This window comes from Mytilus edulis, chromosome 2, assembly GCF_963676685.1.
Source record: "Mytilus edulis chromosome 2, xbMytEdul2.2, whole genome shotgun sequence".
NCBI classification, from domain to species: Eukaryota; Metazoa; Mollusca; class Bivalvia; order Mytilida; family Mytilidae; genus Mytilus; species Mytilus edulis.
Genome location: NC_092345.1, coordinates 40,490,960 through 40,518,164, shown reverse-complemented (window position 1 = coordinate 40,518,164; position 27,205 = coordinate 40,490,960). Strand labels below are relative to the sequence as shown.

The window sequence follows — 27,205 nt, the reverse complement described above, 5'->3', positions numbered from 1 at the left end:
GTAAACCTTCCTTATAAAGGACCTAAATATCCTCCAAAGGCAATTATTAATTGGGGTGATGTCCCTCCTCATAAAGGACCTAAATATCCTCCAAAATCAGTTATTATTTGGAGTGATATCCTTCCTTATAAAGAACCTAAATATCCTCCAAAGGCAGTTATTAATTGGAGTGATATAATTATGTACTCATTCTGTACTTACAGTACCTACTGTATAAAATGAATAAAACAAGAATAAGCTGACAAATAGTCCTTCTTTTTTCAAATCAGTAATGAATATAGTTGACATTGGTTTAAAACGTTTTTAAGAACATTTTACTTGTAACAACAACCATAATAGCCCTATTTTTCATATCAAACATTTGCTAAAGAATTTGGCAAGGAATTATTTTTGTCCAGGCTGATAAGGCTGCCATTGATATCATTATTGTCTGACATAGATTCTTTATTGAGGTTCTACTAAAGGAAATCACAAATTCAAAAACATTCCAACTGACTGAATTTTATAGAAAATGACATCGTTAACAAACATTAACTTTTTACTACCACTTTATAACCAGAACCTAATAACATCAAAGTTCCAACTATTTACTGGCTTCTAAAGCTGCAAAAAAAAATCTGTACAAATATAGATTAAATTTGTCTTCAAGCCATTTTTTCACTACTAAACTGTTTGTCTACTTTAATACTAGTACACTTGGTTGGAAAAAAAAGTAAAAACCTGAAACTACATTTTTATACGACCGCAAAAAAAATTTTGGTTTGTATATTGGTATCACGTTGTCGTCGTCGTCAGCGTCGTCATCAGCGTCCTCCAAAGACAGATGACAGAAGGTTTCCGGATAATAACTTAAGTATAGGTAAATAGAAATCAATAAAATTTTAACACAATGTTAATAACCACAAAAGAAAGGTTGGGATTGATTTTGGGGGTTATGGTTCCAAAGGTTTAGGAATAAGGGACCTAAAGAAGCCCAAAACAAGCATTTATCTAGTTTCAGGACAATAAGTTGTGTATAAGTATTTCAATTGCTCTGAAATTGTACCACAATGTTTAATACCATAAGTAGAAGGTTTGGATTTATTTTAAGGGTTATGGGGCAAACAGTCTAGGAATTAAGGGCCAAAAAGGGGACAAAAACAAGCATTTTTCTAGTTTCCGGACCATAACTTGTGTGTAACTGTATGGATCTCTCTGACATTGTACCACAAGATTTCATATAACAAAGGGAAGGCTGGGATTGAGTTTAATTTCCCTGAACATGTAGGAATAAGGTGCTAAAAAAGGAACAAAAAGAAGCATTTTTCTAGTTTACAGACAATAAATTGTGTTTAAGTGTATGGATCTCTATAAATTTTCACAAGAAGGTTCAATACCACTAAAAGAAGGTTGGGATTGATTTTGGGGGTTATGGTCCCAATAGTTTAGGAAAAAGGGGCAAAAAAATAATCATTTATGTAGTTTTCAAACAATAACTTATGTTTAAGTTTATGAATCTCTCTGAAATTAAACCACGTATTTCCATACCATGAAGGGATGGTTAGTATTGACTTTGGGGGGTTATGGCTCAAAATGTTTCAGAACTAGGGGCAAAAAAGTGGAAAAACTAGGTATTTCTGGTCAATGGACAATTAAGACAATTTAAAAGCAGTGTAAGGGAGGTAATTTCTAAAACATTTAACATACAATGTTGGGTATGTTTGAATTAATCTCCCTTAAACTACTTGTATATTATGTATAAAGAAATGTCAGGTTTTGGACACATTGCAAAAAAAAGAGGGGTGCATGGTAGTTGTTTTCATTTAATTTTTTTCAAATTTCTCAAATTCCAAATTTTTGAAAAGTTGAAAGAAGAAATCTTTAATTGCACAATATTGCGCAGTAGATTTGTAAGATCTTGACATTTGTTTTGTGTCAGAAACTCATATTATGTCAAAATTTTTATCGCAATCCAAATACAGAGTGTAACAAGCTTGAATGTTGTGTCGATACTTGCCCCAACTGTTCAGGGTTCGACTTCTGCAGTGGTATAAAGCTGCGCCCTGTAGAGCACCTGGTTTAAAGTTGCACTGGAACTAGTTATTAGTAGAAAGTGAAAATTTCTAAATCTACATAGTGTTTTATTCAATGTCAGTGAATATAATTTTTAAGACTGTGCAAAATGTTGCACTATTATGTTTACAATAACTATAAAGTTAAATTATAATTATTTTTAGTGTAATAGATATTTAAAAAATAGAACTATTGATTTAGAAACAAGCATTTGCATGTATTATTACAATTTGTATTCAATTTAAATCGACAAAAAATAATGATACAATTAAAAAAGTTAATGCATACAAACAATGCATCAGAATTTTGGATGTAAGTTCTAATCAATGCTACATGTATTCTTATCCCATTTCATTTTGAATAAATGATTAACAAAAATTGCAATATTTCAGGTGAATGTATTGAATTTGAATTTCACACCAATAATTAATAATTTCAAAAATTCATTTTCATATTGAAATTATTTCATGGAAGACAAATATGAGTCAAATATAATATTTCTGATGAAATTTCTATTGTCTGTTTTGTTTTCAGCCCAAATGACACAAAACCATGGATTCTTGTTGATATGAAACAACCCAAGCTGATATCTGGTATTATGACACAGGGTAGTGCCAAAGAGGACAAGTGGGTAACCAAATATAAAATCACTTACAGTATGGACGGCTTTACATTCACATCATATAATCCACAAGGAACCCCAATGGAATTCCAAGGAAATCATGACAGAAATACCATCATGAGGCACATTCTGCGACAACCAATCACAGCAAGATTTTTCAAAATCCATCCAATAAATGGAGGTCCAAATGGCTTGGGACTTCGATTTAATCTCCTTGGATGTTACTACTACATACCAGGGATGCACCATCACACAGCATCTATAACTGGTACTAGTAGTGTACCAATTAAAACTGGTACAGATACACATAGTGGTGGTTCTATTATTACAGTGTCTCCAGGAGTGCCAGATCAAGGGAAACCAACACCATCCCCAGGAGCATTACAACAAGGGACACCAACACCAGGCCCAACACCAGGCCATACTTTAGAACCATGTGAGTTGTGTTGATAACAAAGTTACCCACCTATGTAGATATGAAATATCTAAGCCTTTAGGATGAATCATTTTATAATGAATTCAATGATTTTTTGATTTTTTTTAAAGTGATTTGAGAAAGTTCATATATTATTCATTTTTAGCTCACCTGGCCCGCAGGGCCAAGTGAGCTTTTCTCATCACTTGGCTTCCGTCGTCCGTCGTCATCCTGCGTGCGTTGTCATCCTGCGTCAGTCTTCGTTAACTTTAAAAAAAATCTTCTAATCCCCTAGATTGGTAATTTTAAGGAAATTTTGCCGTTTCTGGTTACTATCTTGAATATTATTATAGATAGAGATAAACTGTAAACAGCAATAATGTTCAACAAAGTAGGATCTACAAATAGGTCAACATGACCAAAATGGTCAGTTGACCCCTTAAGGAGTAATTGCCCTTTATAATCAATTTTTAATTTTTTTTTTTAAATTTTGGTTATCTTTTACAAAAATCTTCTCCTCTGAAACTACTAGGACATATTTAACCAAACAATCATCATTATGGTATCTACATACCTGTCAACCTGTGACGATGAAAATGCAGGTCACGACCTGCATTGAAGAATCAAATCTCAAGTCATAACGCGTACAAACTTTTTCGAGCTGAATTTCAGTATTTATGGTACATTTTCTTATAATGTATATCAAAGATTCCAAAACATTAATGCATGTTCACTTTGTTAAGTCATTTTAAATCTTATTAAATATTATTTCATTGCACTTTTAAAGATTTTTATAAATTTGTGTAACTCAGTCTTATGTGCTTTACTTTTTGAGAAAAATACTACAATCATCTAACACTAGAATTTAATGTAATTCTTAAATGTTTGAGACTATTGACTATGTAGCCTTTATTAATAAAATTTTCATTGAATAAGGACTATCATAAAATATAGTAATACAGTTAAAGGAAGTATAAATGTAAAAAATAATTTTCAACTTTTTAAAAAAAATTGTATAAAGGTATAAAAATAATGAAAAGTTATTTTTCAATATGTATTTGAATTTTATATTTTTATGATTTAATCTTTTTCACCCATAAAACTTAAATATAAGGAATAATTTTGAATGGTGACAAATAAGGGGAAGTAACTCTAGTTCAGATTGTAAACAATGCATGGTGCAATTTATTTATGACCTAAAGCTAAGGTAATTGGTGTTAATTAACAGTGTGTTTGACACCAAAGCTGTCAAGTGAAGCCATGCACTTAATGGGTCACTTAATTTGACAATTTACATAGCTAGATGAACTTCCTATTCATGGAAGAATTACGAATTTGCCGGTATTTCAAAGGAATATTACTTATGAAATCAATCTCAAGGCTAAGAAATACGGGTGAAATCGGGTCATTTTCGGAATTCCCGGGTTATTTCAATGACCCGGCGGGTGATCCCTCAGAATTGTGAAAATCTCGGGTCACACCCGCAGAATACGGGTCAGTGGATTTTCTTATCCCAGGCATAGATTACCTTAGCCGTATTTGGCACAACTTTTTGGAATTTTGGATCCTCGATGCTCTTCAACTTTGTACTTGTTTGGGTTTATAAATATTTTTGATTTGAGCGTCACTGATGAGTCTTATGTAGACGAAACGCGCGTCTGGCGTACTAAATTATAATCCTGGTACCTTTGATAACTATTTACACCACTGGGTCGATGCCACTGCTGGTGGACGTTTCGTCCCCGAGGGTATCACCAGCCCAGTAGTCAACACTTCGGTGTTGACATGAATATCAATAATGTGGTCATTTTTATAAATTTCCTGTATACAAAACTTTGAACTTTTTGAAAAACTAAGGATTTTCTTATCCCAGGCATAGATTACCTTAGCCGTATATGGCACAACTTTTTGAAATTTTGGATCCTCAATGCTCTTCAACTTTGTACTTGTTTGGGTTTATAAATATTTTTGATTTGAGCGTCACTGATGAGTCTTATGTAGACGAAACGCGCGTCTGGCGTTTTAAATTATAATCCTGGTACCTTTGATAACTATTGACAGGTATGTATCTAGTTTAAAAAATGTGTCTGATGACCGCACCCGCGAACAAAGATGGCTGACATGGCTAAAAATAGTACAAAGGGTGAAATGCAGTTTTTGGCTCATATCTCTAAAACCAAAGCATTTAGAGCAAATCTGCAGTAAAATTTTTTTTCATTAGGTCAAGATCTATCTGCTCTGAAATTTTTAGACCAATCAGGCAACTTGTTGTTGGGTTGCTGCCCCTGAATTGGTAATTTTAAGAAGATTTTGCAGCTTTTGGTTATTATCTTGAATGTTATTATAGATAGAGATAAACTGTAAACAGCAATAATGTAAAGGAAAGTAAGAGCTACAAATAAGTCACCATGACCAAAGTGGTCAATTGACCCCTTAAGGAGTTATTGCCCTTTATAGTCAATTTTAAACAATTTTCATAAATTTTGTAAATTTTTGTAAATTTTTACAAAATATTTTCCACCGCCACCTCTGGGCCAAGTTCATTGTAGGAAGAGATTATTGTAAGCAGCAAGATTGTTCATTGAAGTAAAATCTACAAACACATCACCAACACCTAAACACAATTTTGTCATGAATCCTTCTGTGTCCTTTGCTTAATATGCACATAGACCAAGGTGAGCGACAAAGTTTCTTTAGAGCCTCTAGTTAGTGATTGATATCAATATTTCCTGCCTTATTTGCAGATATCTTACTGTACGTCAGATCTTACATTAAAAAAAAGATGTAAATGCATGTTCATGAGACTTTATACATGTATCCAATTATATTTAAGTCAAAAGTACCAACAAGAGTTCCTAATCCTACAAAAGCAAAAGATAGCCTAACAATAACTAGTTTGAAAGACTGCACTATAATAGTTAAAAGTCTCTACTCTAAAGTAAGGGATACCAACAATACAAGTACAAAAACAAGGAAATTTCCTGCATATGCCATATTTATCTGCATTGCAAACAGGTCTAGTAACTGCTCAACTATGTCCATCAGTCCAAAAGACCTTGGGTAGAAAACTTTTGTTAAATTTTTCTTGGCTCTATCGTTCTATAGTTTTGCTCCTTTACAAATTTTAAAATTGCTGAATTTTTGTTTTCATTCCCTCACTTAAGTTAGCCTCAACCAAATGTTATGAAACTTATACACAATGCGTATTACCAAAAAATACAGATCAAGTTAAAAAAAGTTTGGTTGTGTCACTTTTACTGTTCTAGAGTTAAGCCCCTTTACAAATGGGAAAAATTCAGCAATTTTTCATTTCCATTCTCTAACTCAAGTGTTGGATAGCGTCACTTTTACTGTTCTTCAGTTATGTTCCTTTATAACTTTATATGATATGCAAGCGGGGGCATCATCTGTGTCTTGACACATTCCCCATTTATGGGTTATTATCTTCAATATTATTATAGATAGAGATAAACTGTAAAACAACAAGAATGTCAGTAAGGTAAGATCTACAAATAAGTCAATATGACCCCTGAAGAAGTTATTGCCCTTTAAAGTTAATTTTTCACAATTTTTCGTAAATTTTTGTAATCTTTTACAAAAATCTTCTCTGCAACTACTGGGGCAAATTTAATTAAACTTTGCCACAATCATTATTCTGTGTCTAGTTTAAAAAAAAAATGTGTCCAATGACCTCACCTGCCAACCAACATGGCCGCCATGGCTAAAAATAGAACTTAGCGTCAAAATGCAAGTTTTTTTCTATGATTTTGAAAATTATTATTAATAGATTAAATCTGACACAGCTAAAATGTTCAGAATGTTCAGTTCTACCGATTGTCCAAATACATCAAAATCATCAGTTCTACCTATTGTTCATATACATCAAAATTGTTAGACATTTTCTTGTAGGAGTTATTGCCCTTAAATGACAAATGTTTACCATTTTTTTTAAATTTTTACCTATTATCTTGAAAACTATGATAGATACATAGAATCATTAACTTGCAAAATTGATCATCAAAACAAGTTCATCAAATAATTTGAGATTTTCAAAATCGTCAGCTGACTCCTTATTTGAGTTATTGCCCTTAAATGATAATTTTTATCAATTTTTTGCGTTTTTGCCTAGAAACTTAAATTAAAAGACAAGATCTACCATTAAGACAATGAAGAGGAAATTTCCCGACGTTTCCTTGGAATTATTGCCCTTGAATGAAGATTTTTATCATTTTTTGGGTGTTTTGCCTTTCATAATAAAAATTATAATGGATAAATAAACACTATAAATCACAAAAATGAACAGCAAGGCAAGATCTACTAACAAGTCACATTTCGCTGATAAAGGTAGTAGGCTGTCTATTTATAGGAGTGATTGCCCAGCCCTTTAAATAAGGATTTTTTACCCTCTTTTGTGATATGAGCAAAAACTTAGAGAGAAACTAAACAGACTTAATGATCAGCAAATGATCAGCAATACAAGATTAACAATACTGAGATTTTTGTCATGAATTCTATTCTCATCTACAATGTTTAAGAGTGGCCTTTGTTGAATATGCACATAGACCAAGGTGAGCAACACTGGCTCATTAGAACCTCTAGTTTAGCTTACCTGGTGGTAAGACCAAGTGATCTTTTCTCAACACTTGATGTTCTTAGTCTGTCGTCCATTAATGTTGTCCTTTGTCGTCTTCATTGTCTTCCATTAACTTTTACAAAAATCTTCTCTGAAACGACCAGGCTTTAAATTTATGAAAACTTAAAATTGCAAAAATGATCAGCAAGTCATTAGTTCTACAAATAAATCTACACATGGTCTAAATTATCAGTTGACTCTTTATTAGAGTTATTGCTCTTTGATGATGAGTTTTATCATTTTTTTTGCATTTTGCCTTATATGATCAAAAAATAGATAAATAGACACTTTAAATCACAAACATGTATATATGCATATATACCAAAGTGAGCAACACTGGCTCTTTAGAGCCTCTAGTTTGATATTTGCATCAAATAACATTCCAGTATGACACATTAAAAGAGCTGGCCAATTTTCTTCGAAAATGGACAAAAAGGATGTTTTAAAATGCCCTATTACAGTTAAACCTGTATAATCCGGGAGGCTAGGGGAAAGTTAAAAAGGGCTGGTTTGGACAGTGGGTGGGTTTATTCAGGTTTTGGTTTGATAGGATGTTATTAAGGTCAGATATATTTCATTTAAAAGTTTTGTCTCATTTTGAATTTTAAACTGATAAAAAACGTCATCAACTATTTATTAACCCTTACCATGCGGTACCTGTCATATGACGGGCGTACCCAGACCACCGTTATTTGGCTCCAATGGCGTTCCATTTTTTTAGAAGTCAGCTTTATCATATACTTATTTCGAAAGTTATGCATTTTCCCTAAACCTAAGGCTATCTATAGTCATGTTTCTCATGTTTAAATTGCATTTTGATCACAAATACCGACTTGAAAAATTGAAATCGGATGAAACTCAGTTTTCTGGAGGGGTGGGCTTCCCTTCTGTGTCTTACACAGGAAGTTCAGAGGTCTACAACTTGCAAAAATAGTGCAAACCTGCATGCATATATCTACTGATAGTAATTATTATTGAAATACGCATAGGAAACGACTACATGTACTTCTAGTTTTGGGTCCATTTGAATCGGAAAAAATTGTGAAATTCCGTATTTTTGTTCCAAATGACCTCCTGTAGACTGCTGAACCAAGATAAGATTCACTCCCACCTAACAACTGTTGGGGGCAATTTGTTAACTGGGGTCCATTCTACATGCAGGCTACAGCTTGATACCTTTAACAGCATCCCTGGGTCTTCAGGGTCAAGATAAAGGACGAAAAAATCGTTTAAATTGATGCGCTTTGCATCTGATGACCAACTTTGGGGCAAAGATAGTGCAAACACGCATGCATATAACTACTGATCGTAATTAATATTGAAATTAGCATTGGAAACAACTACTTCTGTTTTTGGGTCCATTTGAAGTAAAAAATCAGAAAAAATCGTGAAATTCCGTATTTTTGGTCCAAATGACCTCCTGTAGACTGCTGAACCAAGATCAGATTCACTCCCACCTAACAACTGTTGGGGTCAATTTGTTAACTGGGGTCCACTCTACATGCAGGCTACAGCTTGATACCTTTACCAGCATCCCTGGGTCTTTGGGGTCAAGATAAAGGACAAAAGATCGTCAAAATTGATGCGTTTTGCACCTGATGACCAACTTTGGGGCAAAAATAGTGCAAACCCACATGCATATAACTACTGATCGTAATTATTATTGAAATACACAATGGAAACGACTAATTTCTAGTTTTGGGTCCATTTGAATTGAGAAAAATCGTGAAATTCTGTATTTTTGGTCCAGATGACCTCCTGTAGACTGCTGATCCAAAATCTGATTCACTCCCACCTAACAATTCTGCGGGTCCATTTTAATAGCTGGGGTCCACTCTAGATGCAGGTTACAGCTTGATACCTTTACCAGCATCCCTGGGTCTTCGGGGTCAAGATAAAGGACGAAAAATCGACGCTTTTTGCACCTGATGACCATCTTTGGGGCAAAAATAGTGCAAACCCACATGCATATAACTACTGATCGTAATTATTATTGAAATAAATTTACCTGTACACATATCTATGATCATAAATATGATAAATATGATTAATATTCATTCTTATTTTTGGCTTAAAAAGTATCATATGTTCGGAGATATTTCATCATGAAGATGAGCATCTTGAGAGAAATGCATTAGTCAGTCCATGTACAGAGAGAGAAGAACACTTATTGATTTGCTGAATATTTAATACAAGATATGCCAAAAGAGAAAACAGAAGCTATTGTTGACATAGGGCTTTGTTTCCGCCATCCGTATGGCTGAAACTCTATCTACCGCAAGTAACGTACCAGTAATGGAGCAGAAGCATTCTACAGGAATTATTATCAACTGTTTTATGCAGTTCATTCTTCAATGTTTGTCTTTTTGGACAATAAAGGGAAGTTACAAGCTACTACATACATTAAATGGGGAAGTACCCATGCAGCAGCAGTAAGAAGAAAGTATGTTTCAGAAATGGAAACATTTGCCGTGTAAACTGACGGTTCCAAGTCCAAATAAAGGAGGATGGAAGTCATTTTTCTTCTAATTGGCGCAATCGTATGTTTTATTTTTGGCGCAAATGATACCATGTAATTATAAAACAGGTGGCGCAAACGTAGCATTGGAGAAAAATGTTGTGGCGCAAAAGGACGCTTTTTTGGCGCAAACGGATCCCTCCCATGGTTTGCAAGGAGTATTTTTACAAAGAATATAAAGGTGAAAAATGGGACTTCAATTTTCGGCCAGAGTGGACATGAATTTGGTTTATACAGGGCCAGGTTTACCCAGCTTTGACTGTATATGCTTTAACTTATGTAATGAAAAGATGTGAATGTCTGGTTAGCTTTTTACTTTAAATACAGCTTCTTCATTTTTTTCAGTGTGTGCTATAAAGATGGGGATAGAGAACTTCCTAATTGTAGGTAAACCTCAACTGACTGCATCTTCATCTAAAGACAGCCATGCAGGAGCCAGCTATGGTCGTCTTAATGAAGGAGAGAAAAAGCCTACTGCTTGGATTCCATCGTAAGTTAGACCTGCCTTAAAAAATATTTTTTTTTATTTAAAGACCAATATATTTATGTTTTAAAAATTTGACACATTAAATTGCCTAATGACTAAACATGTTATAAATGAATTAAACAGGAAAAAAACAAAACTAAAATCACATTAAATTCCTAAAAAAAAACATATCTTTAAATATGAACTAATATGTAAAAATGGTCAGTCCTTCCAAAGAAAAGTTTTTTTTATAGAAATAATTTTGAATAGATCTACATGTATACAGATGTGGATCAAGGATTTTAAAAAAGGCCCCCCAGTGCCCCGAAACTAGGCAACATTAGGAGTAGAACATGTAAAAAGTCTTAAGTAGTAACCATATAATACCTTCTAAATCTCTTCATGGCTGGAATGATTTGTTGGCCTTAAATTTTGAAATATATGTTTAATGTAATGAATCAATCTTTAAAGATAAGGTAAAAAAAAGTCTTTCGAAGTGTGGGTGGTAACAATTATGAATTACTAAAAAATTGTCCAATTTAAGTTTTGAATCATCTCTTCTAATTGTTGTTTTTTTGTTTTCTATACATGCTTCAAATCTAACATCTAAAGTACTCTGTGATAAAAACCTTAACCTTCAATATCTTTTTAATAAAAGTTTAATGGGAGATTAAGACAGTGTATCCAATGAATATGAGGAATATTTATTAGATTAAATCCCCCTGGAAACATGTCGACAACATCTGGTAATTTAACTTCACAGAGTTTTATTTTAAACTGATGTGTGATTCTTATAAAAATAGACGACTTTTTAAAAGAAAATTAGTATGAGTACTTAGTTTGGACATTTTCATAGCAATTCAAAAATTATGTACACTCACCTTTCAAATCTAAAATGACTCTTTACAATAACAATATGCATTGACATTTTAAGCGCTAGTTCATAATAGCAATGAAGTGGAATTAAGAAATCTTAATTACTTGTAGTAAACATTATTTTATCACTTTGGTGATTTGACTATAGTTCCTCTACAGCTGTGACAGAAGGTGTTTAAAAATTCTAACCAGTTGGACAGTTTGATTTGATGAAACAAATTTCAAATTTACAGTAATATGGTGTCTGTACATGTACTACTGTAATAGAATATTAATTCCAATATTTAAATGTAAGTTTTCATTATTGCAATGTACATCCTGTAATAATTAGCAGTTCTAATACATGTACTTGACATATAGTGTCAGATACATGTACATTTGTACATGTGTACAATGTAATCAATATGTTAGAAAATAATGTTCAGATTGATCAGTTTTACCGTTGTTTGAAACTTAAAATGCTTTTATTAAATATATGTATCTGTTTACTGTGGATTCCTTTATTTTGGTGGGTTCAAATTTTCGTGGATTGAGGAAAACATGCCTTTTCATGAATATTTGATTTCATGGTTTTGTGAAAGTCAGCATACAAATTTATAGAAAATTTATTATTCGTTGAACTTTTAAATTTGTACCCACAAAATCTACGAAAATTGGTATCCAACGAATAATAATGAATCCACAGAACCATAATGCATGCCTTATATTATTTGATCAAACTACTTTTTACTTTATTTAGACCTCTAGACAAGAACCCATACATTGAAGTGAACTTCTTGGAACCCAAGACAATTACAGGAGTGATGATTCAGGGCCATGGACAGCTTCCACAATGGGTAAAGACATTCACAGTACTCACTAGTACAGATGGAAAGACTTTTAAACCATACAGCAACAAGGAGAATAGCACTACACCAAAGATCTTCCAAGGAAACAAGAACAATACACAGCCAGAAACATACCTCTTTAATCGTAATATTGTGGCTCAATATGTCAGGATCTATCCTGGAGAATACACTGGAGCCCCAGCTATAAGATTTAATCTTTTAGGTTGTAATCCATCAGTAGTTATTACAACTCCAGAACCAACTTTACCACCAGGTGTTACCACTGTATCACCTTCAGTGCCGGCACAGCTCAAACCAACAGCTCATCCAAATCCAGACCAATATATAGCTCCACCAAAAGGTGAAATAACCATTTATATCTTGTTAATGCTTTTACTGATTTTCATAAAACTTTGGTGAATTGTTTTTATCAATTGACGTAAATTTGTTCGTCTGTCCGTCCTTCCATCTGACTCTCCGTCTGTCCCTTATCAAAATATCTTAACAGTAACTCAAAAAAACACTTTTATCCATTTTCATGAAACTTTGGTGAATTGTGAATCTATTGAGGTAAGCTCCTTTTCAGTTTTTATTCTTCAAAAATGCAGGATTTTTGAAGTTTTCATACTATAATTGAAGACTGAATTTGGTTTCATGGAATTTCTTTCTTGAAAACTGAAGATTTATCTTGTATAAAGCATTTATATAACATATATAATATTGGATTAGAAACAAATGAAAATATTCGTATTCTAATGAGACTAGTTATTAAAAAAAAGCTTAAATGGAAATAGACATTAAACATTATTGCCGAAATTTACATACTTATCTATAAGTCTTATAATCATGCATGATTGAAACAGAGTTAAATTAATGACCACTGAAGGTATAGTCTTATGAACGAAGCCCCCTTTTATATACCTTAGTCCAAATAGAAAATATGATATCTTCTTGTGTCACAAATTCTTCATAGATAAAGAATCAATGTCATTGTCAAAACCAGTGACTAGTTAACAGCTCTTTATCTTTATGGCTGTAGGAGTATATTAATGAAAAACCGTTAAATATTTGCTGAGCCTAGAGAGGGAGTATCCTGCATTGTCCTAATATCCCTAAAGACATAGAAATGAATTTTATAGAATTATGCATAACATTTTGAATTTCAGTTTGTTTGCTGACGATGGGAGTGCAGAGTTCTCTTATTGTTGATAACAAACAAATGACAGCATCATCATCACAAAACACATCAACACCACAAGCCAGTAGAATATATGCAAGTGGCTCATGGATGCCAAGGTAGAAAACAATCATATAATGGTTCCACTTTCACATTTAATTTTCTCCCTCCAAAAACTTTAATTAATATCTGTTCAAATGGCTAGCTGAAGCAATAAGTGCATGGGTAATCCTCAGTTTTTCATTTCAAAATTCAAATTGGCAAACAGAGGCATGAATTATACAGAACTGCAACCAAAAAAGAAAAGAAAATTGATTTGCTAATGTTTGTTTACATTCCACTATTTTGGTTCTTGACAAAAAAGAAATTGTGAATCATTTTAATTATTTTACTTTAATATTTATATGCAATTTTAATTTTAAAATTCCAATATTTACTTATTACATTAATACCAAATATTATTTTCATTAAAAATTTCTGTTTTCTCCTCATAACATTGATTAAAAATTTATAAAATAAAAAACAATAGTTTATTCTATTGGATTTGGTGTTGTAGACTGCTTCCATTTTTTGGCTTAGTGGAAGGTCCTTCAAACACTAAAGTGTTGTTTAAATTAAACAGTATTTAACTAAATTGCCGTACTGTTTTACATTCAAAGTCTCAAACTTTGAAAATAACTATCAAATACAGGATTTACAGGCCATCTCACTTAATTTATTTGCTATTTACACATTCTTATTAGTTTATAAACGACAAGTTTTTATATGACCACAAAAAATTCTGTGGTTGTATATTGGTATCACGTCATCAGCGTCGACATCAGCGTCGTCCAAAGACAATAAATTTAGTATAAGTAGAAATCTATGAAATTTGAACACAAGGTTTGAAACCACAAAGGGAAGGTTGGGATTGATTTTGGGGGTTATGGTCCCAACAGTTTCGGAATAAGGGGCCAAAATGGGACCTGAATAAGCATTTTTATAGTTTCTAGACAATAACTGGTGGAACAGGTTTTGGATCTCTCTGAAATTGTACCACAAGTTTCCATACCACAAAGGAATGGCTAGGATTGGCTTTGGGGGGTTATGACTCAAACCGTTTAGGAATTAGGGGCTAAAAAGGGGGGAAAACAAGGGTTTCCTGGTTAATGCACAATTACTTTAGTATTGGTCATTGGATCTTTATGAAATAGATAATGGACAATCAACCATATAAGGGATAGCATTCGATTGATTCATGATATTTTACTGTATATAGAAGAGAACAATATTTTTGAATTACTTCTCTTTATTGATTTTGAGAAAGCTTTGATTCTGTATGTTGGGACTTTTGCTATATAAGTATTACAAACAATGATAGTGTATATCAAAGAGTAATAAATTTGTTTACTTGTGATCAATATCATTTGTTTGGGTATTTTTTGTTATTATTTAAAAGAGTAATTAATTATAACCTCCCTTTCAATGGTTTTGTTATAAAGAAATGTTGTATTGTCCCGAGGTGATTAGCTGTCAATTTATCTTTAGAAGTTACTATTAAGGTGGTACCTAACACTACAGGGAGATATATAACTCTGTAAAATCAGCTAAACATTTTAATCACATGGTATTGTTAAGGAAATATTAAACTTCTCAATGATCAAAATTAGTGTTTGTCAAATTGCTATATAACCAACCATTTCTTTTCTGAGAAAGTGATTGGTTCAATTTTTTTGAAATTTTTATATTTTTTTCAGAGGGTCAAAGTAAATATTTTGTCAAAATTTTATGAAAATTAAACGAGCCAAATTAATTTTATTCAAGGTGTTGGGTACCACCTTAAATGCTGTTGAAGGTAAACTATATTAATTTTAGCCATTTTGTATCCAGCTGCCCTAGGCAAAGCAATTTATTTTCACTACTTTGCATAATTTTTTTTTTGGTTTTAACAATTGTTCTAGAAGAATTAATCAATATTCTTTTAAATACTTAGAAATTGAATGCTTTGAAAATTTATCGGGTTGTAAAAGCATTGACTGAAGTACATTCTATAAATGTGCACATGGTCAAGGATTTGACAACCCATTAAAAAATTACTCAAAGAAGCATTCAATACAGTGAATACTTACAATTGCATTTTTTGCTAGGATCATGAAAACATGATTTCTATCTAGTTTTTCCTTTATTTACCTGTGCACTTTACTATGGAAGCTTGTGTCATCTTAAATTTTGAAATGAAGGTTTATTCCAGAATGTTTTTAGCAAATCAAATAATATATTATAATGAAACACAAATGTAATGTTATTATTTATTGATGAAGTGGTAAAAAATTTATTTGTTTGAATTATCGCCATGTTAAAGGTTGTACTGATTATTCATTTCTTTTAAGATGAGTCCAAACATTCTGGTTTGTTCATTTGAAGTTAAAGCATTAATAACTCTAGGGAGTTACAGAAATTTTTAAAATAAAGTTTCTTGCACAATTTGAACTATTATTATTTCAAACAATATTTTTTTAACGTCAATAAATGGAAAATGGATATGATCTTAAACAGCTTATAGATACTTTGGTACGATTAATCTTGACAATTGCTACAGTATTGGTTTTTTAAAAGATCATCAGTGCTAATATTTATTTCATTTTGAATTTATCTTTTAATTTTGTATTAACATAAATACCAGTTCATTAAACAATGCCTAATGATTATTTTTTAACAGCAAAACAGATACTAAACCTTGGATACAGATTGACTTCCTCAAACCTAAACTTTTGTCTGGTGTAGTTACACAAGGTGATGGAAAATCTCAGAACTGGGTCAAAACATACCAGATCTACACAAGTATAGATGGCATCAATTTCATCCCATACAGTGACAGAACAGGGGACAAAACTGCTAAAACATTCAATGGTAACAAGGACAATGTCACCCCAGTAAGACATCTTTTCAACCGTAACATTACAGCTCAGTTCATTCGACTGTATCCCACAGAATCCTACACAGACACACCTGCACTCAGATGGAATGTGATTGGCTGTACTCCTGACACACCTAGACCAAAGGTTCCACCACAAGGTATACCTACACCAAAACCAGGAACTGGGTTACAAATAATTCCAACAGCTCATCCAGGCAGTGACCAACAAGGAAAACCAACTTTAGGACAAAATACTGGTACAGGTAGCACAGCCGTACCTTCTGGACAATTACAGTTCACACCAACACCTGCACCATGTAAGTGATTTAATATAAAATGTGCATATTTAGATATTATATTCAGGCCAAATGAATTTAGTTCACTTCACTGGTAACATTTTTGATTTTTTTCCTCTAACAATTACTGTATATTCAGAAATTATTGCGAGGTTTTGATTAATGTGAATTATGTGACTAGGCCAGTGTTGCAATAATTAGAACTTGCATTCGATGCATATGTCTGTATGCAGATTTTCTTGTTTTTGTTCATTCTTCAAAAATCGCAATAATATATGCACACAATACTTTCTGAATTTTCATATACAGTATATGAGTTAAGCAGTATAACTCATATAGATAAAAGTAATTACATTCTTTAGTTTTCATTTTGTTTTGGTTAGTTTTAAAAAGAACCATTATCAATAAGGTGGATGAGACAGGCTCAAAGATATTTTGGCATGTGCCTGGACTCACTATTTATTACTTTTGTGATCTTCAGTGTATGTGCAAAGGTAAGTTGGGTTTTTATTTTTTATAAGACGGCTATTTTTGAGGCCATATGATGGAATGGCAATGTAGTTTTCTTCATTTTCAGAAGACATTTTGTTTCTAGAAGATAACTTTTGTACAAGTGTAGGATTCACTATGAAATTGTACCACAATGTTCCATACTACAAAGGGAAGGTTTGGATTGCTTTTGGCTCTAACCGTAAAAGAATTTTTGGCCTTAAAGGGGCCATAGGCACCAAAAATCTGGTTTTCAGACAATAACTTAAGTATAAGTGTGTGAATTTCTATGAAATTGTACCACAAGGTTCCATACCACAAAAGAAAAATTGGATTGCATTTAGAGGTTATGGTCATTTTGCTTATGAATGATAAGCCAAAAAGGGGTAAAAGCAAGCAATTTTTTATACAACTGCGAAAAAAATTTGCAACCGTATACTGCTATCATGGAGTCAATGTCAATAACTTAAGTTTCAGTGTATGGATCTCTATATAAACTTTTTCCAGTCTAGATTTAAGAAATTAAAAAAAAGAAAATCTTCAAATATTAATTTTTTGGGAGGGGGGTAAACAAAAATTTATGGGGGGGTCAGATATTTTCCTCAAGATTTTAGAAATTGTCAATTTTCCAAAGAAATATTGGGGGTCACAATTTATTTTGCTTATTCTTAGTACATAGTCTGAAAACAAATTTATTAATTATTGTGCAACAGCACATGTACAGTATATATTACTCAACAGCAAAAAATCTTCAATTGAATATAAATTAAAATCATGTAACCAGTTTCAAGTTCTTTGACTACATTTATTCTGTGTTAGAAACCTATAATGTGTCAAATATTTAATTACAACCAAATTCAGACCTGTATCAAGCTTGAACATTGTGTCCGTGTTTGCCCTAACTGTTCAGGGTTGGACCTGTGTGGTTGTATCCAGCTGAGCTTGGCAAAGCAGCTTATTAAACTTTGTTTGAAAGGCTTATATCTGGTCCATTTCAATGGGGTTTAATTAATCTTGAAACATTGGGGTTCTTTGATGTGTTTAATCTTACCGTGTAAGGAGAATTTTGTTTATCAGCATTCTCATTCAAATATATCAATCCACTTCAATAATAATTTAAACATTACCCACCTATGCTTTAAAACTTCCTCCATATTTACAATTCTTTTCAAAGGGAAATAACTAAAACCACAATTTAATTATAATCTACTTGAAAACACACAGCATTTATATCAACTTTTGCTACAACTTCAGTCAGAACAATTTTGACCACAAATTCACAAATCTAATTATATAACATCACAACCACTTACAATCATGCCACAATTTCATCCTTTATTATTATCTTATTCTGCAAAATGATTTTAAAAATCTTCATTTCATCATACTTTTAATATAGATATAATTTTATTCTGCATTTCATTCCCACTTCATCATTCATTCCTAAAATTGCTATATTATCAATATTAATTTCTAAATGCTAACAGTTTTACAATGTCAAGAAAAATGAATTTCCTCCCCTTTACCATCACCCAAAGTCACAATATGTTTAAAAACTTCAATCATTACCTGATGACAAATAAACCTCAGCTACCATACATGTCCATATCATCATCATCACAGTACCCCTCTTGTAGCAATATTTAAACACCAAAATATTATTAAGGGATTTAATTTTTGGCATCTCATTAGAAATTTCTAATGAACTTTTTATAATTTCTGCAATTTATTTATTTGCTGAGATGATAATTAGATACTAAATGCTTTAGAGCCAATTAAGATTTTTTTTTCCCAATGCTTGATTCACTGAAGTGTTTTTACATATTGGTTCTTATTTCTGTATATGTTATGCATCTTATACATGTTATACAATTTTGAAATAATGTCAGTTATATGACTTCTTAATTTAACTGATAAATAGTAAATAATCTGCCAGTGTTCAAAAGACAGCATGAACAACTAGAAAAATCCTATATTCCCTAAGACATAATTAATTAGTTTATATATATTAGACTTATTTTGTTTATTTGAAACTCTTTTGTCAGTGTGTGAGATTCCTATGGGATTGTCTAACAAGTTTATAGTAACAGATTCTCAACTTACATCATCAAGTAAACTCAAAAACTTCACTGGTGCGGAACGTGGACGAATCTACACTGAGAAAGATGGTAGCTTTACTGGAGGTTGGGTGCCAAGGTTTGTCTTTTGATATATTTTTTCCACTAAAATGTAAATCTTTATTTTGTTGTCCTCTTTAGTAAGACAAAATGTCTGCAATCCAATATTACTTTTCATTCTCAATCTGACATGTGTTTAAGTTTATTGATTTTTTCAAATTTAAAAAAAAAAGAAAACTCTCAATGCATATAGCAATATGAATAAACATTGATGAAATTTCTACACATGTTCTTAGAGAAATCTTTTAAACTTGAAAAATCATTCCTGGACCAAATTGTAGCTCACAAGTAATGTACATTTTCACCATTTTCCCGCCATAATTTGGGGTTTAAGGCAAAATATTTTTTTTTCCTTATCGGTGACCTGCTTTGGTCCCAACAGTTTAGGAATTAGGGGCCAAAAAGGGCCCAAATAAGCATTTTTCTTGGTTTTCGCACAATAACTTTCGTATAAGTAAACAAGTATCTATGAAATTTTAACATAAGGTCTATGACAAAAAAAGGAAGGTTGGGATTGATTTTTGGAGTCTTAGTCCTAACAGTTTAGGAATAAGGGGCCAAAAACAGGTCCCAAATAAGCATTTTTCTTGGTTTTTGCACAATAACTTTAGTATAAGTTAATAGAAATCTATGAAATTTTAACACAAGGTTTATGACCACAAAAGGAAGGTTTGGGTTGATTTAGGGAGTTTTGGTCCCAACGAATTAGGGACCAAAAGGGTCCAAAATTAAACTTTGTTTAATTTCATCAAAAAATGAATTATTGGGGTTCTTTGATAAGCCAAATCTAAACATGTACTTAGATTTTTGATTATGGGCCCAGTTTTCAAGATGGTCCAAATCGGGGTCCAAAATTATTATATTAAGTATTGTGCAATAGCAAGAAATTTTCAATTGCACAGTATTGCACAATAGCAAGAAATCTTCAATTGCACAGTATTGTGCAATAGCAAGAAATTTTCAATTGCACAGTATTGCACAATAGCAAGAAATCTTCAATTGCACAGTATTGTGCAACAGCAAGAAATCTTCAATTGCACAGTATTGCGCAATAGCAAGAATTATCTAATTGCACAATATTGTGCAATAGCAAGAAATTTCAATTGCACAGTTTTGCGCAATAGCAAGAAATATTCAATTGCACAGTATTGTCCTGTTTTCAAATTGGTCCATATTGAGGTCTAAAGGGTCTTAAATTGAACATTATTTGATTTCATCAAAAATTGAATTCTTGGGGTTCTATGATATGCAGAATCTAACCATGTATTTAGATTTTGGATATTGGACCATAATAGGTAAATTTCCAATTTCCAATTTTTAAGTTTTTAAGTTTAGGTTCTTAGACCACATTCATTCTGTTTCAGAAACCTATGTTGTGTCAACTATTTAATCACAATCCAAATTCAGAGCTGTATCAAGCTTAAATGTTGTGTCCATACTTGCCCCAACTGCTCAGGGTTCGACTTCTGCGGTCGTATAAAGCTGTGCCCTGCGGAGCCTCTTGGTTTATTTTTATTGTTCTCATGTAGCTCAATTTATCTTATGTGAGAAATATTTCTTCAGTGTGCATCAAATAATTTATTCTTATTTCCTAAAAATTATAAGGAAATAGTTGTTGGTATCTTTCAGTAACTCTCTGAGTATGATTCAACAATGATTTCATCAATCAAACATAAATTTGTCTTTGTCACAAGAATTCACTTAAAAATTATTTATGTACAGTGCAGTAACATTTTTATTATTTATTGTTGTAATAGTTGTTTTAAAAAGAGATTTCCATGCAGATTTATTTTGTATTCAAATTTATGTATGTATTAGATAAAAATGTCCTAATGGCAGAGCTCCTGATAAGAATTTGCTAATTAGGGTTTTTACTCCTCATTTTTAACCGGATTTTTGTGACAAAAATGTCGGTTATTGATTTGGGGATGTACGGCGAGTGGCCGGGCGGGCGGGCAGCAATCAAATGTTGTCCATGCATTAACTCATGAACCGTTCAACCAAAGCTTATAAAATTTTAATATGTTGTTACTGACAACTAAATGAAGGTTAAGTTCAATAATTAACTTTTACCGTTCAGGAGTTATGGTTCTTGAAAGATTGAAAAATGGAGTTTCCAGTCGTGTCCGTGCATTTACACATGAACTTTTCTACCAAAGTTTCCCAAATTTTAATATGTTGTTACTGATGACAAAATGGAGGTCATGTTCAATAATGACGATTTTGACTTTTACCGTTCAGGAGTTATGGTTCTTGAAAGATTGAAAAATGGTGTTTCCAGTCGTGTCCGTGCATTTTCTCATGAACCATTCAACAAAAGCTTTTGAAATTTTTATATGTTGTTACTGATGACAAAATAGAGGTCAAGTTCAATAATGACGATTTTGACTTTTACCGTTCAGGAGTTATGGTTCTTGAAAGATCCTAAAATGGCGTTTCCATTCACTTCATTGCATTTACTCATGAACCATTCAATCTAAGCTTTTCAAATTTTAATATGTTGATACTGATGACAAAATGGAGGTCAAATTTGATATTGACGATTTTCACTTTCACAATTCATCAGTAATGGTTCTTGTGATATTGCCAGGACACAAATAAATGTTAATAAATCCGGTTTGCTGTCATTGTGACAGCCTCTTGTTATGTATTTAGTGGAATAGTTTTTTACTTTGTATCATCAGTTAAAGTTCACCCCTCAGGCACATATTGAATTGGGTTTTTCACTTCATTATTCCTGAATGTATTGGTTTTTTTTTATGCCCCACCTACGATAGTAGAGGGGCATTATGTTTTCTGGTCTGTGCGTCCGTTCGTCCGTCCGTTCGTCCGTCTGTCTGTCCGTCTGTTCGTTCGTCCGTCTGTCCCGCCTCAGGTTAAAATTTTTGGTCAAGGTAGTTTTTGATGAAGCTGAAGTCCAATCAACTTGAAACTTAGTACATATGTTCCTTATGATATGATCTTTCTAATATAAGACAAATTAAACTTTTGACCCCTAATTCACGGTCCATTGAACATAGAAAATGAAAGTGCGAGTTTCAGGTTAAAGTTTTTGGTCAAGGTAGTTTTTGATGAAGTTGAAGTCCAATCAACTTTAAACTTAGTACAAATGTTCCCTATGATATGATCTTTTTAATTTTAATGCCTAATTATATTTTTTACCCATTTTCACTGTCAATTGAACATGGAAAATGATAGTGTGAGTGGGGCATCCGTGTACTTTGGACACATTCTTGTTTATCATGGTTTTAAAATTGAGACATTTACTCTGTTTGGGTAAAAATTGATTCATTGTCATGTGCATTACTATTTTAGTTCTGTAAATGTGTTAAAATTTTTTAGCATCGATTCATGGACAGTTTTATTTTACCCAAATTTAGTATCATAAACCAAAATATTTTCTATGTAAGAAGCAAAACTGAGTCACTATAAATATATGATTCTGATTATGATGATGGATGGTTGTTTAATGAGGGCCCCTCTTCAATATCCAGTGTTGTCTCTTTCTCCACGAGTGAATCAATAACATCTGTGACATTTCTCTATTATTCAGAATATATGTCAGATTTGAGATATTTTAATAAACTTGAGTCTTTTGCACAAAAGGTGTTTTATCTACCTCTTCTATTCCGTGTTAAATGAACTGGTGCTGATTGTTTATCAGGATACAAAATTATTTAGCAAGGAACAAATTTAACAATTTATAGATTCAGACATTGAGTACCCCGTGCTGCCACCATTTGTAACTTCTCGACCTGACTTCACCTCGCTTACTATGGAGTTAATGTAAGAGAGTGGGAATACTTAATGTAAGAGAGTGGGAATACTTGAGTAGTTACCAGTGATTTTTGATTGGTCCTTTATTTTAAAAACAAAATAAGATTTCTTTAAATTTAAAAAAACAGATTCATAAATTACACAAAAGTTATTCTTTATTTAGGGTAAATAATGCACTTGACAGCTGCTAATAGGATTGGGAATGCATAGTTTCAATAAATAATTGAATGAATTGGGTTTTTTTTAAAGCTAAGAAGGATAATTGAATAGGTTTTTTTTTTAAAGTACACAAATACACATCTTATTTGGATCTCAGTAATGGTTTAAGTAATGTATGATATTTTTTTTTTTAATGTATGATATTCTTGTCCAAAATATTAAAAAAGATACCAACAATTTTTTTTTAGTGAGAGCAACAAGAAACAATGGATTCAAGTCGACCTGTTGGCTCCTTATGAAATAACAGGTATAATTACTCAAGGTCAGTCTGAAAAACCTAACTGGGTTACAAAGTATGCAGTGTATTACAGTACAGATGGAGAAAACTTTATTCCTGTGCCTAAATCACCTGTAGATAAAGCTCCAATGGTTTTCACTGGAAACAAGGATCAGTTTACACCAATCCAGCATTTGTTTCCAAAAGTTGTTGCAAGATTTGTTAGGTAAGTTGTATTTTAAGTACCAGCTTCTGCAAACTTGACACAAGTTCCTAATATACTGTAAAACATGGTGTTTTAAGTCATAACATGCTTATTGGTACCTAACAAAACGTTTAACAGGTGTAAAAAAAAATATTTAAATATAGGGTTTGCTATTTTTTTCTATAAATGAATTTTATTATACATGTTATATACTTAATAGAAAAATAAAATAAAAAAATGGTGTCACCGTTCATTTAAGGTCACAATCAGCCTTCAAAAGAAGCATGCAATTTTTTTAAGGTACCTTTTAGCTCACCTGACCCAAAGGGCCAATTGAGCTTTTCTCATCACTTGGCATCCAGCGACCTCGTCTGGGGTCGTCATTAACTTTTACAAAAATCTTCTCCTCTGAAACTACTCGGCCAAATTTAACCAAACTTGGCCACAATCATCATTGGGGTATCTTGTTTAAAAATTGTGTTTGGTGACCCGGCCAACCAACCAAGATGGCCGCCATGGCAAAAAATGGAACATAGGGGTAAAATGTAGATTTTGGCTTATAACTCTGAAACCAAAGCATTTAGAGCAAATCTTACCTGTAGTAAAATTGTTTATCAGGTCAAGATCTATCTGCCCTGAAATTTTTTGCCGTTTTTGGTTATTATCTTGAATATTATTATAGATAAGGATAAACTGTAAACAGCAATAATGTTCAGCAAAGTAAGATCTACAAATAAGTCAACATGACCAAAATGGCCAGTTGACCCCTGAAGGAATTATTGCCCTTTATAGTCATTTTTTACCAATTTTTTCAGCAATTTTTGTTACCTGATACAAAAAATCTTCTCCTCTGAAACTACTGGGTCAAATTTAACCAAACTTAGCCACAATCATTATAAGGGTATCTAATTATAATATGTGTGCGGTGACCCAGCCAACCAATCAAGATGGCCACCATGGCTAAAAATAGAACATAGGGGTAAAATGTAGATTTTGGCTTATAACTCTGAAACCAAAGCATTTAGAGCAAATCTGACATTGGTTAATTTGTTTATCAAGTCAGGATCTATCTGCTATGAAATTTTCAGATGAATTGGACAACTGTTTGTTGGGTTGCTGCCCCCTAATTGGTAATTTTTAAAGAAATTTTCGGTTTTTGGTTATTATCTTGAATTCTATTATATATAGAGACAAACTGTAAACATCAATAATGTTCAGCAAAGTAAGATCTAATAATAAGTCAACATGACCACAATGGTCAGTTGACCCCTTAAGGAGTTATTGCCCTTTATAGTCAATTTTTAACAATTTTCAAATTTTTACAAAATATTTTCCTCTGTATCTAAAGGGCCAAGTCTATATGGATAGAGAAAATTGTAAGTAGCAAGCATGTTCAGTAAAAGTAAGATCTACAAACACATCACCATCACCAAAACACATTGTGTCATGAATCCATCTGTGTCCTTTGTTTAATATGCACATAGACCAAGGTGAGCAACACAGGCTCTTTAGAGCCTCTAGTTGTAAATATTTGTGTTCTTCACTTAAACTACTGGGCCAAATAGATTAAAGTTAGCCACAATTTATATTAATTTATCCTAATTGAAAAATTAATAACATGCCATCCAACCAACATGGCTATCATGGCTAAAAATAGAACATAGGGGTTTACTATATAGAAGTGTATGGGAATATTGTTATAAAACAATTCCAAATGGTCACAACTCGACCACTAACTTAAATATTGATGAGGGATCTTCAGTAATTATTGTAAGACTAACACGGGGATGACCAGATCACTACCTACTTTTAATTAAACTACTGGGCCAAATTAAACCAAAATTGATCTTAATCATTTTTGGGGTACCGTATCTAATACTATTTATTATGATTTTAACCTTATTTTACATGGTTTCCAAAACATCAGTAAATCCAGGTACAGACTCTTTAGAGCTTCTAGTTTTAACAAATCATATATATTCATAAAGCAAAATATATTTGTTTAGTATGGAGGGTAAAATGAGATTTGGAACCTGTTTGCAACAAAGATCACCCAATAAAATGCAATATGAGGTGAATTTCAAACGTTTCACTACTTTCAGTTTCCATTGAAATCTGTATCAACAACTTATTTCTCCATGAATATTAACTATTTCAGAGAGAAAAAATAAAAAAATAAAATATTTCAGATACTTTCTACAAACTTCAGTGCCAGAATCTGTCACTTTTTATTTTTTATTTGCTCGCATGAACAATATAAACTTTACCGACTGAAAACACTAAAACATTAAACACCTTGATTGCAGCCCTAAGTGAGATTTGGAAATCTAAACTTTTTTTGAAATCTCATTTAAAAGGTCACCACTCTGGAGCAGTCAGACCTATATATATTACAGAGACTGATATTCTCAATTCCACACTTTGTATTTATTACATACTCCTAAATTGTCATAGATAAATCATTAAGAATAATGGTTAAAAGACAACAGAAACAGGGAGAATACATATATACACAGATGAGCATTACTAGTTCTTGTTCATGGGAAGACAGTCAGATCATAAACTTTTGTTAACCTTTTCAATGTTTTCTGTTTGTAGAGTATATCCATTAGAATGGCATAATTTAATAGGCTTAAGATTTAACCTTCTTGGGTGTCAATCACCTTCACCTAAGCCAAATATAAGAACAACACAAGGACCTGATACAATGAGTACAGAGACACCCAATCCTCTGTCCTGTATGTACTGGACACCATGGGTAAACACTGGTACACCTGATAAAGTAGGAGAATATGAAACTATCTACAACTTGAACCAGCTGGTACATTCCTGTGACAAGAAAAACATGGGCGCTATAGAATGTCGAGATATGGCTACTAAAATGTCACATGATAAGATTGGAGAGACAGGTGTCCAGTGTGATTTAAGTACTGTTGGAGGACTGCTGTGTAAAAACGATGCCCAGGATGACCACCAGTGTAATGATTATGAGATAAGAGTTTTCTGTGATGAGTGCCCAACTGGTAAGGAGACATATTGTTTACTATATAAAAATTATGTAATTACTAAAAAATTTGAAGATCAGTTAAAGTACAAACATTATCCAAATATCTTTCATCTTGTAACAGTTTTAAAGCATTTGACCTTTCTTTTCTTTACACAATTAAGTTTTCTCCATTTCAAACTAAAATACAAATTTTAAGAATTGGTCCTGCAGTGTTTCATAAAAAAGAATGGCCAAGGTAGATATGAGTATCTGTGTAAGGGAGGGATACATTGTACTTTGTAAAACTTACTCTGATTCAAACTTAAAATTCCCTGAAACTAACATTACCAAGATGCT

The 27,205-nt window shown here is 32.4% G+C and overlaps 1 protein-coding gene across 2 annotated transcripts in view; it reads left to right on the top strand.

Annotated features, from left to right (window-relative positions):
- The window catches only part of LOC139510171 (mucin-5AC-like), a 219,098-nt gene that overhangs the window by 77,145 nt on the left and 114,748 nt on the right, over positions 1-27,205 (top strand). For both annotated transcript variants that reach the window (XM_071296525.1, XM_071296526.1), the window contains 8 exons: positions 2,587-3,110; positions 10,586-10,730; positions 12,322-12,770; positions 13,576-13,705; positions 16,285-16,799; positions 19,313-19,463; positions 23,629-23,883; positions 26,461-26,885. In XM_071296525.1, the coding sequence (XP_071152626.1) occupies positions 2,587-3,110; positions 10,586-10,730; positions 12,322-12,770; positions 13,576-13,705; positions 16,285-16,799; positions 19,313-19,463; positions 23,629-23,883; positions 26,461-26,885 (2,594 nt within the window). The remainder of the gene's footprint in view (positions 1-2,586; positions 3,111-10,585; positions 10,731-12,321; positions 12,771-13,575; positions 13,706-16,284; positions 16,800-19,312; positions 19,464-23,628; positions 23,884-26,460; positions 26,886-27,205) is intronic.